The sequence below is a fragment of the Schizophyllum commune genome, assembly GCF_000143185.2.
Source record: "Schizophyllum commune H4-8 unplaced genomic scaffold SCHCOscaffold_2, whole genome shotgun sequence".
Taxonomy (NCBI): domain Eukaryota; kingdom Fungi; phylum Basidiomycota; class Agaricomycetes; order Agaricales; family Schizophyllaceae; genus Schizophyllum; species Schizophyllum commune.
This window is the reverse complement of record NW_026089539.1, coordinates 146,329-161,100: the sequence shown is the minus strand read 5'-3', so window position 1 is coordinate 161,100 and position 14,772 is coordinate 146,329. Positions and strand designations below refer to the sequence as shown.

General features: G+C 56.5%; 9 protein-coding genes across 9 annotated transcripts; 3 read left to right on the top strand and 6 right to left on the bottom strand.

Annotated features, from left to right (window-relative positions):
* Positions 1–42: 42 nt before the first annotated feature.
* Positions 43–1,836, bottom strand: SCHCODRAFT_01186415 (uncharacterized protein; the record flags this gene model as incomplete). The annotated part of the gene is made up of 6 exons (XM_003038974.2): positions 43–120; positions 180–456; positions 517–665; positions 739–1,206; positions 1,261–1,630; positions 1,727–1,836. 6 exons carry the CDS (start codon positions 1,834–1,836, stop codon positions 43–45), a joined length of 1,452 nt encoding a protein of 483 aa, XP_003039020.1.
* Positions 1,837–2,332: 496 nt separating this feature from the next.
* Positions 2,333–2,778, bottom strand: SCHCODRAFT_02609097 (uncharacterized protein). The gene has a single exon (XM_050344357.1). It carries the CDS (start codon positions 2,708–2,710, stop codon positions 2,501–2,503), a length of 210 nt encoding a protein of 69 aa, XP_050201950.1. The 5' UTR covers positions 2,711–2,778; the 3' UTR covers positions 2,333–2,500.
* Positions 2,779–3,382: 604 nt separating this feature from the next.
* On the top strand, positions 3,383–4,381 carry SCHCODRAFT_02609095 (uncharacterized protein). The gene is made up of 3 exons (XM_003037645.2): positions 3,383–3,725; positions 3,787–4,107; positions 4,166–4,381. The coding sequence occupies exons 1-3, from the start codon at positions 3,555–3,557 to the stop codon at positions 4,298–4,300; spliced, it is 627 nt and encodes a 208-aa protein (XP_003037691.1). The 5' UTR covers positions 3,383–3,554; the 3' UTR covers positions 4,301–4,381.
* SCHCODRAFT_02683690 (uncharacterized protein) lies at positions 4,343–5,701 on the bottom strand. Its single transcript, XM_003038975.3, has 2 exons — positions 4,647–5,701; positions 4,343–4,592 (listed from the first exon to the last, which is right to left on the bottom strand). The coding sequence occupies exon 1, from the start codon at positions 5,592–5,594 to the stop codon at positions 4,671–4,673; it is 924 nt and encodes a 307-aa protein (XP_003039021.1). The 5' UTR covers positions 5,595–5,701; the 3' UTR covers positions 4,343–4,592; positions 4,647–4,670.
* Positions 5,702–6,038: 337 nt separating this feature from the next.
* Positions 6,039–7,040, bottom strand: SCHCODRAFT_02609090 (uncharacterized protein). Its single transcript, XM_003038976.2, has 4 exons — positions 6,781–7,040; positions 6,355–6,675; positions 6,145–6,293; positions 6,039–6,096 (listed from the first exon to the last, which is right to left on the bottom strand). The coding sequence occupies exons 1-3, from the start codon at positions 7,013–7,015 to the stop codon at positions 6,154–6,156; spliced, it is 696 nt and encodes a 231-aa protein (XP_003039022.1). The 5' UTR covers positions 7,016–7,040; the 3' UTR covers positions 6,039–6,096; positions 6,145–6,153.
* A 1,074-nt stretch (positions 7,041–8,114) lies between these two features.
* Positions 8,115–9,563, bottom strand: SCHCODRAFT_02527140 (uncharacterized protein). The gene is made up of 3 exons (XM_003038977.2): positions 8,722–9,563; positions 8,521–8,673; positions 8,115–8,469 (listed from the first exon to the last, which is right to left on the bottom strand). Exons 1-2 carry the CDS (start codon positions 9,356–9,358, stop codon positions 8,543–8,545), a joined length of 768 nt encoding a protein of 255 aa, XP_003039023.1. The 5' UTR covers positions 9,359–9,563; the 3' UTR covers positions 8,115–8,469; positions 8,521–8,542.
* Positions 9,564–10,120: 557 nt separating this feature from the next.
* Positions 10,121–10,985, bottom strand: SCHCODRAFT_02609085 (uncharacterized protein). The gene is made up of 3 exons (XM_003038978.2): positions 10,702–10,985; positions 10,556–10,653; positions 10,121–10,505 (listed from the first exon to the last, which is right to left on the bottom strand). Exons 1-3 carry the CDS (start codon positions 10,964–10,966, stop codon positions 10,251–10,253), a joined length of 618 nt encoding a protein of 205 aa, XP_003039024.2. The 5' UTR covers positions 10,967–10,985; the 3' UTR covers positions 10,121–10,250.
* Positions 10,986–11,130: 145 nt separating this feature from the next.
* On the top strand, positions 11,131–11,468 carry SCHCODRAFT_02490001 (uncharacterized protein; the record flags this gene model as incomplete). Its single annotated transcript, XM_003037646.1, has 2 exons — positions 11,131–11,317; positions 11,383–11,468. 2 exons carry the CDS (start codon positions 11,131–11,133, stop codon positions 11,466–11,468), a joined length of 273 nt encoding a protein of 90 aa, XP_003037692.1.
* Positions 11,469–12,161: 693 nt separating this feature from the next.
* Positions 12,162–14,719, top strand: SCHCODRAFT_02527132 (GMC oxidoreductase). The gene is made up of 8 exons (XM_003037647.2): positions 12,162–12,528; positions 12,583–12,681; positions 12,744–12,846; positions 12,900–13,464; positions 13,521–13,574; positions 13,633–13,688; positions 13,754–14,155; positions 14,211–14,719. The coding sequence occupies exons 1-8, from the start codon at positions 12,397–12,399 to the stop codon at positions 14,627–14,629; spliced, it is 1,830 nt and encodes a 609-aa protein (XP_003037693.1). The 5' UTR covers positions 12,162–12,396; the 3' UTR covers positions 14,630–14,719.
* Positions 14,720–14,772: the final 53 nt, after the last annotated feature.

The following is a 14,772-nucleotide window of genomic DNA, read 5'->3' as shown; positions in this document are numbered from 1 at the left end:
GGCAATTCTTCGGCGAACGGAGGTGAGCGACGCCGACCGGGTTCAAATGCGCGTGTAATGGAGAGGCTCAGGCTCAGACGGAAGGCCACGCGATCTCTGGGCGTACGCGCTTTGAGAGTACTGTGAAGACAGCGGTCAGTCCTCATCGCAGAATAATTGGTGTTTCTATCAGCGCTCACCGAGACGCTAGACCCCGGAAGAAACCGTGACGACAGGGATGAAATCGTAGGGCCCGCAGAAGGGGGCGGGGCAAGCATGAAGTGGTCCGTTGAAGATGCAGGCGGCGCATAGGGGATGAACTGAGGGTCGGGGCGTTCGGGTGCGGGGCTAGGAGGTGGGGTGGAGGATTTCTTGTGCTTCCTGGCCTGGCGCCAGAGGAGGAAGCCGATGAGCAGGAGGGCAGCGGCGCCCAGAACGGAGCCAGCTGCGATTCCGCCTGCTTGCGCGGAGCTCAGTCTGGCGGCATGTTAGCAAGACAGTCCTCGTCGGTGAGAGGTCGTGACACATGCGCATGACTGGGCGTGGAAATTGCTGTCGGCGTGTCCGAGTCGCTGGTGGCCGAAGTTGATGTCGATACTGTCGAAGTGGATCCGCTCTTTTGAGCCGTCTTGTGATTGACTATGCTTGCGGATCCAGGAGACAAGCTGGTCGACGTGGGGATTGACCTGTAAGCAGAGTAAATTATGATGAGAATTAGTCCATTTAAGCGACCTACGAGAAAGACGACGACGCAGTCACTGGATTGCTGTCCGTGTCCACTTCGGCGTAGTCCACAGAGAACTTGAGATCCGACAGCGAGGCCAAAGTGAGGTTGTGCTCGGTATTCGCATCCAGTGAATCGGCCTTGAAGAGCAACTGCTGATACATGGGCTCGTCTGTGCGGCTGGCGTTGAGCGTGTATGTGGGTCCGTCGTCGAGTTGAGCGCTGTAAGGCGAGTAGCCTTGGCCGTAGGCACCGTAAAGGGCGACGCGATCGCCTTTGAACTTGAGGGATACAGTGGCACTAGTACTCATCGCCAGGCTTGTTGAATGGTCAATATCGAGAAGTTGGGCGAGTATGAGACGAGCCCACTGTTCGCCGCCTTCATTGAACTCATCTCCAAGGACATTCATCCATGCGTCCTGCGGGGCGAACGAGAAGTACCCAGCGTCCTCCGTTTGAACTGTCGAGCTTAAGTTCGATTCTACGGACGAGGAAAAGGTGACCTATCGAACGTCAGCGAAAGGAGAATTGAGGCTGAAATTTGAGAAGAGACATACGTAGTCAATGTCGACGTGGTCCAGTCCTGCCTTCCGCATCGGCGCATTCGCCCATTCATTCGTGACGATGACCTCGTGCGTCCCCGGCTCCAAGTCGTCTATGCCATAGAGCTCGACCTGGAAGAGCTGCTGATCGTCATTCGCAGCGGGAGCACTACCATTGGCGCGAAAGTAGTCGGACTTGACACCGTCGATGGTTACACTGTCAGATGTTATCTGTGCCCTCGTCGACGAACGAAAGGATACTCGCGTGTAGGGACCAGAGTTGTACCTATAGGCGCCGTAGATATGTACTTCGGTACCTGTAAAGTTGAAGGTTGCCGTTGCCCCGGTGGCATTGATGCAGTACATGAAGGTGCCATCCTGATACCTACATGGAGTAAAGACTCATCAGCAAACGCGAGTCGAGACGGATTCGAGAGCGACAAGGCGATCCCGATGCTTCAAAAAGGTCGAAAGGACTCACTTGGACGCAAACTTGTCTCCCTCCCACCCGCCCCGTCGCCACACCTGCGTATTCGGCTGATAGTCGATGAGAGGGCTGGAGGAGTCAATCGTCGTTGTAATCGGGAACATAAGGGAGAAAAGAGCAGGCGGAAGAGGGAGAAGGCAAGGATGATGGAAGCACTAGACAAGCTCGCGCAGCGGAGTGCGCCTTTGCTCAGAGGCACTGGCATCATCGAACCTGTTGCAGGCACTGGACGATGATGCGGGCGGCAGCAGAGAGGACGATGGAGTCCAGATTGTATTGCAATGTATACAATGGCGGAGCGGTGTCAGGAGATCCACCAGACGCATCTGATGAACGTGAATCGAGGTCGGGGCTGAGGCTGATCCAAGGCTGATCCTTGAATTTGGCTTTGCCCGTCTTTTCTTCTTATCTCGTGACACTCCAGAGTTGTAGGGGACTTCTACAGCGGACGTGGCTCAGTTGGTGATGGAGAAGGATGCATTGCTGTAGGCCGGCAAGCCGAGGCTGCCATCGTTCTGGCGGTGATCATGATGGTGGGAACAAAAGTTGATCATGGCCATAAATGTGAGGTCCGGCAATCCCGCCCAGACGATCGTGCAGCTTAGTAATCACACCGCCACCGCTTTGACCGCGAAAGACGACACTCAACAGAAGTTCGACTGCATGCGATGGTGTACTCGCTAATGGCCTACAGAGCCATATCACCGGGTGCAGATGGACCTTGACAGGTCATATACTACGAATTCTGATTTTTTTGGCACCTGAACCCTAACTAAACTCGTACATACGGTTGGGGTGAGTCTCTGGTGCGGTAGGGGTGTCTTTCAGGGAGGCCGTAGCACAAGGTGCATCATCCCAGCACCTGAGGTACACAATGGAGGATTGTATGGCACGATTTGAGCGCTCGCATTGCCGTTGAAGGCATCTTATCCTCATCCAAGCTCCTAAAGTCGAGTACCTTGTATATGCACCCTGCATCGCGCTTCAAGCTACTCATGCGAGTCACATACATATGTCTATACCACTATGGAATATTTCTGACATGCTATCTTTCCCTGAGTAGACCGGAAGAGCGCGTAGAAGACGGAAAAGGCGGATGAGGCGCGATCACGTGATCGATTCCTTCTGATCTGGCGCTGCATCCAGTTCACGTTTTGCACGCGACGGCGTCCGGCTATGCCCAAAATTACTGCACGGATACGCGTTATATCTGAGTATCTACAGTTCGTATTGAGCAGATATGCGCACCGCTGGCATCATCAGTCCAAAAGTCAATGTTCCAGGACAGTGACAGCAATTTTGTTCAATACGAACTGTTCTCCCATCCCTAAAGTACTCATTGCACGCTTTTATAGGCCCATTCAGGGCACCGGTAAGCATGTAGACTTGAAGTACGCGCTTCGGAGGTATATTCGCCCAAAATGGCAGTTGCATGATTACTAAGCTGCACGATCGTCTGGGCGGGATTGCCGGACCTCAATAAATGCGCACTAATGGGCGATTCGGCATCAGCCGACCCTCACAGCGGTTGACTCCTGCTTCCTGTGCTTTTGCTCGTCGTTGACAAGTCCCCTACATGTCTCCTCTCGCAGCTAATAGGAATGGCTACTACTGCAGCATGGCATCCTTCCATTCATGAGATCAATGATAGCCGAGGCCTTTGACCAGCGTCAAAGACAGTCTTCGCATCGAGCACGCCTTTCTAGGCGCTGTGTCTTATAAGTGGCCAGGCAGGTGGCTCTCTTTGCATCGACGACGACGTCGACTGCACGTTGCGTCAACTAGAGCACATAGCGATCCCGCGTGCCTCGCTCTCAACCTCATGTCGTCCACGACCTCGACTCTCAAGTGTCCCAATTGCGGCGCACCGACGACCGTGCCCAGCACTCCTCAACGCGACCGCTATCCTCAGCTTCACGCGCAAATTATCCTGCAGCACGACACGCATAGAAAAGCGTATCGTAAGGATGAGCTTCAGGACTTGTCCGGTGCAGTAAGTCTCTTTTCAGCTCTTTCACTGGCACTCGCGTCAATGGTCCCAACATGCATCCTAGGAGCTCATCGACCTGATCTGTCGCGATCTTTCGTGGAAGTCGCCCTCGCTAGCTCCGGAGGTGCTCTGGGAGAAGTTCATCCGTGCGCGCTTCGTGGGCGACTATGACGATGCAGCCGGCGCGACGTTGACCATGGCTACCTGGGCGGGCTTGCTGCACAACATCTCCGTGATCTACGTCGAGCGCGAGCGGGCCCCCGAGGGTGAATGGGAGCTCGTGTCTGAGAGTGGCGAGCTGCTCAAGGCGGAGTCGAAGGAGCGGGCCGTCCAGGCCACCGCTGGCGCTCAACGCAGTAGCAGACTCTGGACCGTCATGTGTTATGTGAGTGGATCATCCTTTGGATGCACTGGCGGACAATGGTAGCTGACTTGTCTTCCAGATACTGTTCTACTTGCTCGCGGTACTCATCACCCTCCTCATCGGATTCGCATGTGTCGCCCCGAGCAGGGCGTACTGTCAGATGGTGGATGTATCGCCTCAGCAGCGCGTGCCGCGGTGCGAGATTACCTTCTAAGTAGAGAATGTCAGCTCCTTGCCAACTCGTACCCGCTGTCTTCCTGTTTCCATAAATAATATTTGTGATGCTTCAGTCAGATCTATGTTACAGTGCTTGTATCTCCAGCCGATTGTGAGTAAGGTGAGCGATATGTAGTCCGGAATGTTACCGTGATCAGTACAGTATTTTATTCTACAAGGTAAATGCGGGTACGGGGAGCGTAGTGATGGAAAAAAAGGGTGTCGAGGAAGGTGAAGGATGATATGCGACGGTATGGGTAGTTCGGGATAGGTCCAGAGGCGGCAAACATCTGCGAGGCTGTCGTTAGCACCATGACGGCTAGATAATGTGTCTGCCAACGCACCATTATTATCGTAGCTGTCCAGTTTTACCAGGTGTCCGCGTCGGACTCGCTGTCGCTGTCTGAAGTGTCGGACTCGCAGGCAAAGTAGTCAGACTCGCTGTCCGAGTCGTCGCTCCAGTAGTCATCGGTGTCGTAGATGAAGAGGGGCCCAACGGCGTCGCAGTAGGTGACGAGGATAGGCTCGTAGGCAGCCTGGAACATGGCGCGCCAGCCTTTCAGGGCCTCCAAAAGAGCATGGGTATCCTGCACCTCCTCCGCGGTCTGCACCGTGCCGACGGGGCGCATAAAGCGCAGCTGGTGGGCGGGCGCGGGGACGACGACCTTGACGTTCGGGGTATCGCGATCCGTCGAGTCGAGGCGGAACGTGTAGCCGTCCTCCTCGAGAACCTCGATCGGGCGCAGGCCCACCTCGGGCGCGAGCAGCTCGCACGCGCGGCGCGTGAGGAAGACGAAGTCGGCGGCGTCCACGACAACGCCATGCTGGGCGGGGTCTCCTAGGCCATCGGCGCCGACTTGGTAGTCCAGCTCGATCGCGCTGGACAGCAGGCCGCGCAGCTCGTTCATGTCGGCGACGAACTCCTCGGGGATGGAGCGGTTTTTCTCGAGGGCATAGAGGAGGAGGACCTTCTGCGCCAGGGAGAAGTGGGTGAAGCACTGGTGGAGGGCGCCGTCCTCAATGAGCGACTGCTCGCGGGCGGCGATCTTCTCGACCAGGTTGACGAACGCCTGGCGATGCTCGCTGCTCGCTGAGAGCCTCGCGGAGAGGTCGCTGCTGTGGTCCACCGGGACTTCCGCCGTCTCAATGACTGAGATAAGGGCGTTCAGTCTCTCTATCTCTCCGGCGCGAACATGCACACGCTCGTCCTGCATCGACGAGTACGCGGCGGCGGTCGTGGAACTCTTGACGAAGGGCTGGAACCCGGCAAGAACGGCATCGAGGGACGGCATGTCGTGGCTTTGTCTGAGAATGTTGTTTTGCGAGAGAACAAGGCTGTGAGATGGGTGTGCGATGCAGGGGAATGCAAAGCTGGAATGCGGAGTGGCAAAAGACGACGCGACGCAACATCCCGTGACTGGCGCATCCACGTGACTTTTCGCACGGCTGCTCACGGCCAACTGCATCGTCCTCTTCGACGACATCGCTGCTGTAAGCCACGACGACCTTCGACGGGGTCAGAGGAGGATGAGGAAAAGATGGATGACCTGGAAGAACAAAGGCGAATACCAGAGTCTCACAGAGGATGCTTTGTCTGTGCCTTCGCCTGCTTCGGTCCGTCAACAACAAACAAAGCAATGGCAGACATACCCGTATCATCTGCTCTCACCAATGATTACAGCATGTTGCAGACATGAGTTGGACTTTAAGAGGAGCCACGCGTGCCTCTGATGTACAGATGTCTGCAAAGGTCGATTTGTTGATACAGCAAGTTGCCTAGTATATTTACATTCTCTTGCGGTACGTTAGCGCGCGCGGCGAAGACGGATCCACGGTGCTCACAATATATATTCAATATTTCAGTCTGACAAGACCTGCGAGCACCTCCACGCCGGCTCGCGCGCCGTCAATCACCTTGACGGAGGTATTTTCCCCATGGGCCTCGCGCGCGCCTTGCTTGATGAGCGGTTCCATCCCGGCCATGCCAGCGCCTATCATTCAAATTAGCTTTCCTCATGCGCTTCGTCGACATGAGTTGCTTGAGGTACGCACATCCCAATATGATGACCTCCGCGCCCAGGGACACAACCTCGGCTGCCCCACGCTTCATATTGCTCTCAACCTTTGCGCGGTCGCCCTCACGGAGCTCCACGACGCCCAGTCCGGTCGTCACGAGCCCGGCGAATCGTGGCGAGACTGCGCCGAGGAAGGAGTGGACGTCCTTGTGGCGGTCGTACTTGTAGCCCGAGCCTGTTGAGACGATGCCGAAGCGCTTCCCGGAGAAGAGGGCGTGGGCCACGGCAGCTTCCATAATTCCTACGACGGGTTTGAGGGTATTTTCGCGGAGGACATGGACGAGGGGATGGTCCGAGACTGGTGCGAGGACGAGGAAGTAAGGGGACAATGGCGTGAATATTGAAAGGCGATCGGGGGGTTGTCGTCAGTTAACTAGTCCAGTAATATTGGTCTGAGACATACAGCAGCATACAAGGAAGCCATCATGCTTGTCCAGTAGACCCTGCGCGCTGATATCCTCCCAACAGGCTGAAGTCGTCAAGGCCGCGGTCGTCGCGTCATTTATTGAGGGCGGCGCGTGCGCTGGCGCGGTATAGAACGCGAGGCCAACGCCAGGCGGAGAAACGAGGGTCTCTGCGAGGCCATCGGTGACCGACTTCGAGGAATTCGGGTTGATAACAAGGAGGGAGGCGGCCATGTCGTACGTCCAACGGCTGGGGAGCATCTATTGCCTTTTACGGGAATTGATGCAGATATTCAACAGCTTCAACTTGTAAGATCACATCACAAGTCACTATGAAATCACCTGACACCACGGGCACGCCCTCCTTTGACGGCCGAAAATTAGGTTGTCGTATTAATTGAGATGGATTTCGAGTTCCTGGGAGCGTAAATATACTGTGACTGTCACCAAATCAACCCTTTGACGAAGGACAAAGGGGATTGTATGTCTGGGGGCGTGAATTATCTATGACCAGCAGAAAACAGAACGGGCGGTGACAGGCCGGAAATCACCCAGACACTGCCCGGTCATGGGTGCGAGCACCTTCCGCGCCTTATATCTCGAGACTGAATGAGTTCCTGGCCTTCTGCTTGGGACAGAACGATAGTACCAAGCCAGGGCTTCACACTCAGGGAAAAATCCGATTGAAATCCGCCCCAGATCGTAAGATATACGCCACGGAACGTGCTCACGCCCATGACCGGGCAGTGTCTGGGTGATTTCCGGCCTGTCACCGCCCGTTCTGTTTTCTGCTGGTCATAGATAATTCACGCCCTCAGACATACAATCCCCTTTGTCCTTCGTCAAAGGGTTGATTTGGTGACAGTCACAGTATATTTACGCTCCCAGGAACTCGAAAATCATCTCAATTCATACGACAACCTAATTTTCGGCCGTCAAAGGAGGGCGTGCCCGTGGTGTGAGCGCCCCCATTCACCCCTTCCAGCTTTTGATATCATCTCGTACACTCAAAGGTTAAGGATGTAATTCAGGCTTGACTCCGTGTCCCGCATGTATTATTCAATCAATAGCAACGCTGGCATCTAGCTAGCCCAGTGAGGGGACCCGTCTGGTGATGGCTCGGGATAGCGGCTGGTCTACACTCGTGTCTACGCGGTGGCTTAAGCATTGGATCGTGCCGAAGGCTCGGGATCCCTACTCCAACGCTCATAGTAACCGGCGTACATAGCAAACTTCCCGTTCGAAGGTTTTGGGAGGCACTGCAGGCACGCACAACCAACAGGAAAAACTAAGAGCACAGAGCACTGTAAAGGTTCGTCCTTTAACAAAAGTGAGACGGAGACGACAGATAGACATAGCAGAGACGTGCATAGGTGACACTAGTAAGGACAGCAATAGTCGCGATCGAAGAGTGGCGAAAGCGACTTGGTATATAGATAGCGATACAGTCCCAGAACGAAAAGGAAAAGATGCATGAAGATCCGGTAAGTAGCTTGAAATATGGACAACGAGAACGGCAAGTAGAGTAGACGAACAGCAGGGAAACATATACATAGTGATAAACAAGTGCGTTGATGGCTTGTAGTGGCGTGTGCGTTTATGAGAAGATAGCGTGGAATGTTGAACGGGTCATAATTGAGAATCATGAGTGACTTATGGCCTGCCTCGAGGATGCACGAGGGGGAGCGCTAAGCTGTATGTAAGTTCGGTCTTCTCGTAGGAAAAAATTGGCGGCGCACTTGGGTCATGGGCTGACAATGCTCAGACATGGTCCGGGCCATCGACTCCCGTGAGCTTGCACTCGATTTGGTCGTATGCCTTGAGCATCGCCCAGAGCCAGCGCCGCTTCTCCTTCTCTAGCTTTTTGACCTCTTCAGACTCGTAACGGAGGTCTGCAAACCCATGAGTCCTCGCCCATAACATCAACAGGTCTTACGCACCCTTGGCAGGCCGCAGCGCCGGCTCCATCTTGTGTGTCCGATGCGCGAACAGGTCGTTCTCCCTGCCCATTCCCCTCGCCATGTTGTAGACCTGCTTACGCTGGCAGACCGCGAAGTCTGATATATGCAACTGGCTCATACAGAACTCGCCCTCGCCAAGCATGTCGCGTGCGAGGACGCGGTCCTGGTGCAGGAGGTCCTCAAGGAACCGTCCCCAGACTGTCATCTCGTCGCGCAGGCCCTGCCGCGTGCGCGTCGTGCGCGCGAGGATGATCTTTTCGGCGATGGTGAGGCGCGCGGCCTCAGGCCCGATACACTTGAGCTCGACGAGGCGATCCTCCATCTGTTCGGCGGCCTGGAGAGCGAGGAGGAACTGCCTGCGGGTCTCGACGCCGTCGCGGAGGCGCTGGACGTCGTAGGCGGAGAGATGGTAGGGGCGGAGGTCGAGGGCGCGGCGGATGCGCCGGAGCTCGCTCTCGCGGACGGAGCGGCGCAGCGGGGCGTAGGATTTGTACTGCTCAGCGGGGCGCGGGCTACTGTTGGGGAAGATGACGGCCATGACGGTCTCGAGGGCGAGGAACTCCTCCGGCGTCGAGGGCGGCGTGGGGGCGCGCGAGTGGTGGGGAGGGGAGCTCATGTTAGTGGCGGATGATGAGGGTTCAAGAGACGAAAATGGGAGGGGGTCCTGGGGTGCTATCGAACGGTCACGGGCCGTCACATCAAAATCCGAGGAACGTGGTGTCAACAGTTGTTGACCTCGAGGCACTCACGTGATGGTAGCGTGCGTGGAGCGTGATTTTCTGCGGGACGAACCGTCACGGCGTGCCCCGAACTGGGCGGCCTCGTTGTTGGCGGTGAGCACTGAGCAGTAGCGAAGGATGGCCTGTATGGCCTCTGACAAAGGCTCATAGCCCTCGACTGTGCTAGCCATGCACGCGACCATAGCAGGGGCACTTCAAACAGAGGAGGGTGGTCCGTGGTCGAATATAATGGTTCATCTGGTTGATTTCGGCGCGATCGACATCGTTGTCAGCGCTCGGTATGTCGTAGACTCGAGACGTGCCGTCAAGCGGCAAGGGTTGCGGCAAGGCATCGAGCTTAAGTGATATGGCAAGTTGTGGTCTCACTCATTCACTCCCCAATCAGGCGAGCGCACTTACGGTGCGAGCATCCGAACCTTTGTATTCGAGATGGCCTACTTACTCCTGCCCTACAGTCCTTACCTTCCTTAACATTGTGTATGATGATATGGAAGTACCGGTCAGGTAACTGTCACCCCACGCCGTGATTCCCTCATCGAAAAAGGTCCGTGAAGGCGGCTACGCCACAGCGGCGCTTGGAACCTCAGGCTGGTCGAGACGAATGAGATGAGGACCTCTCATATGTATGGCTGGACATATTGAGTCAAACGCAGGATGTTAAGTCTTGAAGTAATTCAGACGAGCGGTCCGTCGAAGATGGAGACGTGATGGACATGCAATGCAATTAGAGTGTATATAAGTGGGGGAGGACATGAAGCCGTTGAGCAACTATGCCGGTGGAGGTGCGGAAGCAGCAGGGGTTGGCGCTGCATTCAAAGCAGCGTTTCGCGTAGCCTCCTCCTTCTGGCGCTTCGCCTCCTCGGCGCGGCGGGCGGAGTCTGCTTCGTGCTGCTTGGAGAAGACGTCGTAAGGAGGGACGGAGGTGGACTCGCTGGACGAGCGAGAGGACCAGGTAATGGCCTTCTCGTCCGCAGTGTCGGGTTGTATGGGTTCCCGGCCGGCTTCCTGGCATTCCTCTACCCACTGAGAGGGGGTTAGCACGAGAACTAGCGAAGGAGGTGATTAGGACGCACCTTAGTCCACGCAGGCCCACCGGCAAGGGACATGAGCTCGGAAAGAATGTCGCTAGCAGACTTTTTCGAAAGCTCGAGCGTCTGTGTCGTGCCGTTTTCTGCTGACGGTAAGCGGACGAAGACTTCCCCGACGATAGGTCACACACCAAGCTCGACCGTCATTTGCGGGCGCCAGAACTCGTTCTTCGCCTTCCCATGGCGCTCGACCTCGATGCGGAGCGCGTCGTTCGCATACCGGATGCGGGGGAGGTCGCGCTCGGTGAAGAGGCGGGCGCCCCAGTGATCGTTCCGGTAGGCATGCACGAGCGAGATACGGGAGACACCAGACAGCTGGAGGCGCGGGGCCGCTTTGAGGTGCTCGAGCACCTTGGAGAGCTTGGACGGGCCGGTGGGCAGCTTGCCGCGCGCCATGACTGCCAGACGAGAGGAGTGATCGGGGGCGGGAGTTTGTGGCGTTGCACCGCGCGCTTCTCTGCACCCACCGTCATGACTTCTCTTTTCGGCGGCTCCTCCTCGTCCCCCTCTGGTGAGTGAAGCAATCAGTCTGGGTGGGCTAGGCTAACTCTGAAATAGACATGGCCTCCCGCAAGGAGCAGGTCATGCAGTCCGTTCGCTCCGAGCTCGCCCTCGCCAACGCGCAGGAGCTCATGAACTCGGCGAACAAGGCTTGCTTTCAGAAGTGCATTACGAAGCCTGGAGGAAGCCTCAGCAGCAGCGAGGAGACCTGCCTTGACCGCTGCCTTGGGCGGTATATGGATGCCTGTGCGTGGTTAACTTTCTATGTCCGTTGCGAGGTTCTGACGCGCTCCCGTGTCCTCCCGTTGCAGTCAACATCGTGGCTTCGACATACGTGACGCGCCTCAAGAGGGACCGCCAAGAACACGCTGCCTCGGGCGACGTCCTCAGCGCGTAGTTCACTCACGACCCCAGCCGCAAAATTACAACCCAGTACAGCTACTATACTGCATCATGCTCTTAGAGAAATCAAATAATGCTGAAGTGCCACTCGCGTACGACCAATCACGGCGCACGGAGGAGTGTCCAGATATGCGACCTCTGCTTGAAAATCTGGTTATGTTGCACATGTTCATTCGCGTGTTGACGTCGATGGACTGAGGTCAGGGTGCGTCAGCAACATACCTATCTAACCTTTAACTACTTCGTACGCGGGAAGGGCAGCTATGCGCACCGTATCGAGCCCTGTCTCAAAGGTCCGAAGTATAACACCAATCGTGCATATTGACTTTTCCTTGACCTTTCTTGATTGCTAACTTCGGCCAGCGAAGCTCAAGCTTGCCCTCAATCATGTTACAGTAAACCCGTGAATTGAGGGCATTCTACCAAGCTGAGATCTTGGGAACACTGATAGTGAGTGTTTTGCTTGCACCTCCCAAGAGCGAACGGACAGTCATTCTGCAGGATACCGTTGGCATCCGGGCCAGTTTATTGCATGCTCTCAACATAGATTTTTGTCGACGAGGGCAACAGGCACGACATGCTTTTCCGAACACGATACCGTCGGGAGTCCTCTACTCGCTCTCCCCGATATTTAATATCGGCTTGCCATTCTTGGTACCACCAATGCTCGGGCACCGTTCGCTCCGGCGGTTGTAGCGGGACCTTGCTGAAGACGAATCAGATGAATATCCAACAAACGACACACCCTTACTGCACCTTCCGGTGCCTCCAGATGTGCGCGACCCACCCCGCGGCGCTCCCGCTCATCAAGATGATTCAAGCGGTTGTACGGGACATATCTCGTATATAAGCAGCGGAAAGGCCGTCTTATACAAGGCCCAACGGTCTTGCACACCTTTCGCCCGTCCTTAGCTCGTTCCACGATGCTTCTCGTGCAGATTGCGCTCGCGGCGTTGATCACGTCCGCGTCTGCGGTGACGATCACGGATCCCGCCGCCTTCGCTGCAGAGACCTTCGACTATGTTGTCGTGGGCGCTGGCTCTGCTGGGATGACTGTACGTTCACCCGCCTCTCTTCCCCTCTTCAACTGACCAAAGACGCGCGTCCAGGTCGCCGCACGCCTCAGCGAAGATCCATCAGTAAAAGTGGGCGTCATCGAGGCTGGTGGCACCGCGCTAGGCGACGACAGAATTGACGTTCCCGGCATGGTGAGCGCCAGACACGTCACCCATCACCGCTAGCGCGCAAATCCTCATGATACCATCTACAGTTTGGCGCCGGCCTGAATACCGTGTATGACTGGAACTATACGACTAAGGCACAGCAAAATGGCGTCCCAAGCCGCCCCTGGCCTAGGGGGCGGGTCGTCGGTGGTAAGTCCAGGGCGTCGTGATTGATGGGCGAGTTTAGCTAACGAGGATAACAGGCAGTTCCGCGCTGAACTTTCTGGTTTGGGACCGCGCGTCGCAGGCGGACTACGATGTGTGGGAGAAACTGGGGAACGAGGGATGGAACTGGGACAGGGTGGTGAAGTACATCAAGAAGGCGGAGACATGGACAGAACCCACTGCGGACGAGGAGGCCGCGCTGCACGCAAATCCTGATCCCTCGTACTTCGGCACGGACGGGCCCATCCACGTCTCCTTCGGCAGCCACATCTCAAAGGCGACGCAGTCCTGGATCCCTGCTCTCGAGGCGCTGGGCATCCCGCGCAATGACAACCCCTTGAGCGGAAACAACATCGGCGGAAACCAGTCTCCATCGGACATTCGCCCATCCAACAGCTCGCGCGCCTACTCTGCCGCTGCCTATTACTACCCCAACGAGGCGCGCGAGAACCTTGTTCTGCTCCCGGACGCTCTGGTCACGGGTATCAACTTCGACACGACTGGCGACAGCCTCACTGCGAAGAGCATTTCATTCCAGAAAGGCGGCTCCTCATACAACGTTACCGTCGCCAAAGAGCTCGTGCTCAGCGCGGGGACGGTCAAGTGCGTGTTTTCCAGGTCACGGTGCCGTTCTACTTTTACTCATGAGTTGTCTTTAGCACGCCGCAGATCCTCGAGCTTTCCGGGATAGGCAAGGCCGACGTGCTATCCGCGTGAGTCCGAAGCTTTGCATTCAGTCGGTCAATCAGGCTTATGAGACCATCCCTTCAGCGCCGGCGTGCCCCAGCTGCTTGACCTGCCAGTCGGGGAGAACCTCCAGGAACACAGTGAGCAATAGCGCGGCTGCGCGGGGTTCCATTGTTAGGCTTTCTGTGCTAATGCCAGCCCGCAGCGTATACCTCTATCGCCTTTGAGGTACCCAATGGCACCGACACGCTTGACCGAGTGCGCAACGATCCCGCGTGGCAGGCTGAGCAGCTGGCGAACTGGCGCAGCGGCGCGCCGAGTGTATACGATCAGGCCGTGCCATCCCTTGGCTACGTGACCCTCTCGCAGCTCGTTGGCGACGCAAAGGCGGCTGAACTGCTCGCGGATGTGCAGGCATATGTGGCGACGCAGACGGACTCGGTCTACTACCCGATCATGCAGGCGCAGCTGGATCTCTTGGTGGACGATACGGTTGGGCAGATGGAGCTCATCGCCATCGATGGGTTTTACGCTGCTAGCGGTGCGCCGGAGGCAGGAAAGGAGTACATCACCTACCTTGCGGCTAACCAGCATGCGTTCAGCCGAGGTGCGTGCATTCTGAGCGTGGTGTCGGGTCTTGAGTGCTGACTTGGTGACTGCAGGCTCCATCCACATCTCTAGCAATGACGCGAGCACGTACCCCACTATCGAGGCCAACTACTTCGATGTGGACTTCGACCTCGATGTCCAGACCGCCGGTACCGAGAAGATGATCGAGGTCGCGCGCGCAGGCCCTTACGCAGACTACGCCGGGGCGCAAGTGGTGCCCGCCCCGAACGTCAGCGACCTGCGCGAATTCTCGAAGACGACGCTGATGACTGAGTACCACCCCATCGGCACGGCCAGCATGCTCCCGAAGGACAAGGGTGGCGTCGTGGATGCGCAGCTGAAGGTATATGGGACGACGAATTTGCGGGTCGCGGATGCGTCGGTCGTTCCGATTCATATTGCGGCGCATATGCAGGCGACGGTGGTCGGGATTGGAGAGGCTGCGGCGGACATTATTAAGGGTATTGTATGATCTCTTTTGTCTTAAGGGCTCGCTATCTATGTAGGTTCGTTCTATGCATGATGTTGGCTGACGGTGGAATCACCTCAAGTTTGCGTGACCACTTTGTGGGTGCGAGCCTCGTGGCAAGGGCCACGTCACAATCGATCCAGTGC

Coding starts and splice junctions, on each gene's coding strand:
- SCHCODRAFT_02609085 (XM_003038978.2), bottom strand. CDS start 10,966: ATGGCGCGCGGCAAGCTGCCCACCGGCCCGTCCAAGCTCTCCAAGGTG. Junction 10,654..10,701: donor GCAAATGACGGTCGAGCTTG/GTGTGTGACCTA, acceptor TACCGTCAGCAG/AAAACGGCACGACACAGACG. Junction 10,506..10,555: donor GTGGGCCTGCGTGGACTAAG/GTGCGTCCTAAT, acceptor ACCCCCTCTCAG/TGGGTAGAGGAATGCCAGGA.
- SCHCODRAFT_02683690 (XM_003038975.3), bottom strand. CDS start 5,594: ATGCCGTCCCTCGATGCCGTTCTTGCCGGGTTCCAGCCCTTCGTCAAG.
- SCHCODRAFT_02609095 (XM_003037645.2), top strand. CDS start 3,555: ATGTCGTCCACGACCTCGACTCTCAAGTGTCCCAATTGCGGCGCACCG. Junction 3,726..3,786: donor TTCAGGACTTGTCCGGTGCA/GTAAGTCTCTTT, acceptor CATGCATCCTAG/GAGCTCATCGACCTGATCTG. Junction 4,108..4,165: donor TCTGGACCGTCATGTGTTAT/GTGAGTGGATCA, acceptor CTTGTCTTCCAG/ATACTGTTCTACTTGCTCGC.
- SCHCODRAFT_02527132 (XM_003037647.2), top strand. CDS start 12,397: ATGCTTCTCGTGCAGATTGCGCTCGCGGCGTTGATCACGTCCGCGTCT. Junction 12,529..12,582: donor CTGGCTCTGCTGGGATGACT/GTACGTTCACCC, acceptor ACGCGCGTCCAG/GTCGCCGCACGCCTCAGCGA. Junction 13,689..13,753: donor GGAGAACCTCCAGGAACACA/GTGAGCAATAGC, acceptor GCCAGCCCGCAG/CGTATACCTCTATCGCCTTT.
- SCHCODRAFT_02527140 (XM_003038977.2), bottom strand. CDS start 9,358: ATGAGCTCCCCTCCCCACCACTCGCGCGCCCCCACGCCGCCCTCGACG. Junction 8,674..8,721: donor GGCGCTGCGGCCTGCCAAGG/GTGCGTAAGACC, acceptor ATGGGTTTGCAG/ACCTCCGTTACGAGTCTGAA.
- SCHCODRAFT_02609097 (XM_050344357.1), bottom strand. CDS start 2,710: ATGCAGGGTGCATATACAAGGTACTCGACTTTAGGAGCTTGGATGAGG.
- SCHCODRAFT_02609090 (XM_003038976.2), bottom strand. CDS start 7,015: ATGGCCGCCTCCCTCCTTGTTATCAACCCGAATTCCTCGAAGTCGGTC. Junction 6,676..6,780: donor TGGCTTCCTTGTATGCTGCT/GTATGTCTCAGA, acceptor TCCTCGCACCAG/TCTCGGACCATCCCCTCGTC. Junction 6,294..6,354: donor GGAGGTCATCATATTGGGAT/GTGCGTACCTCA, acceptor TTTGAATGATAG/GCGCTGGCATGGCCGGGATG.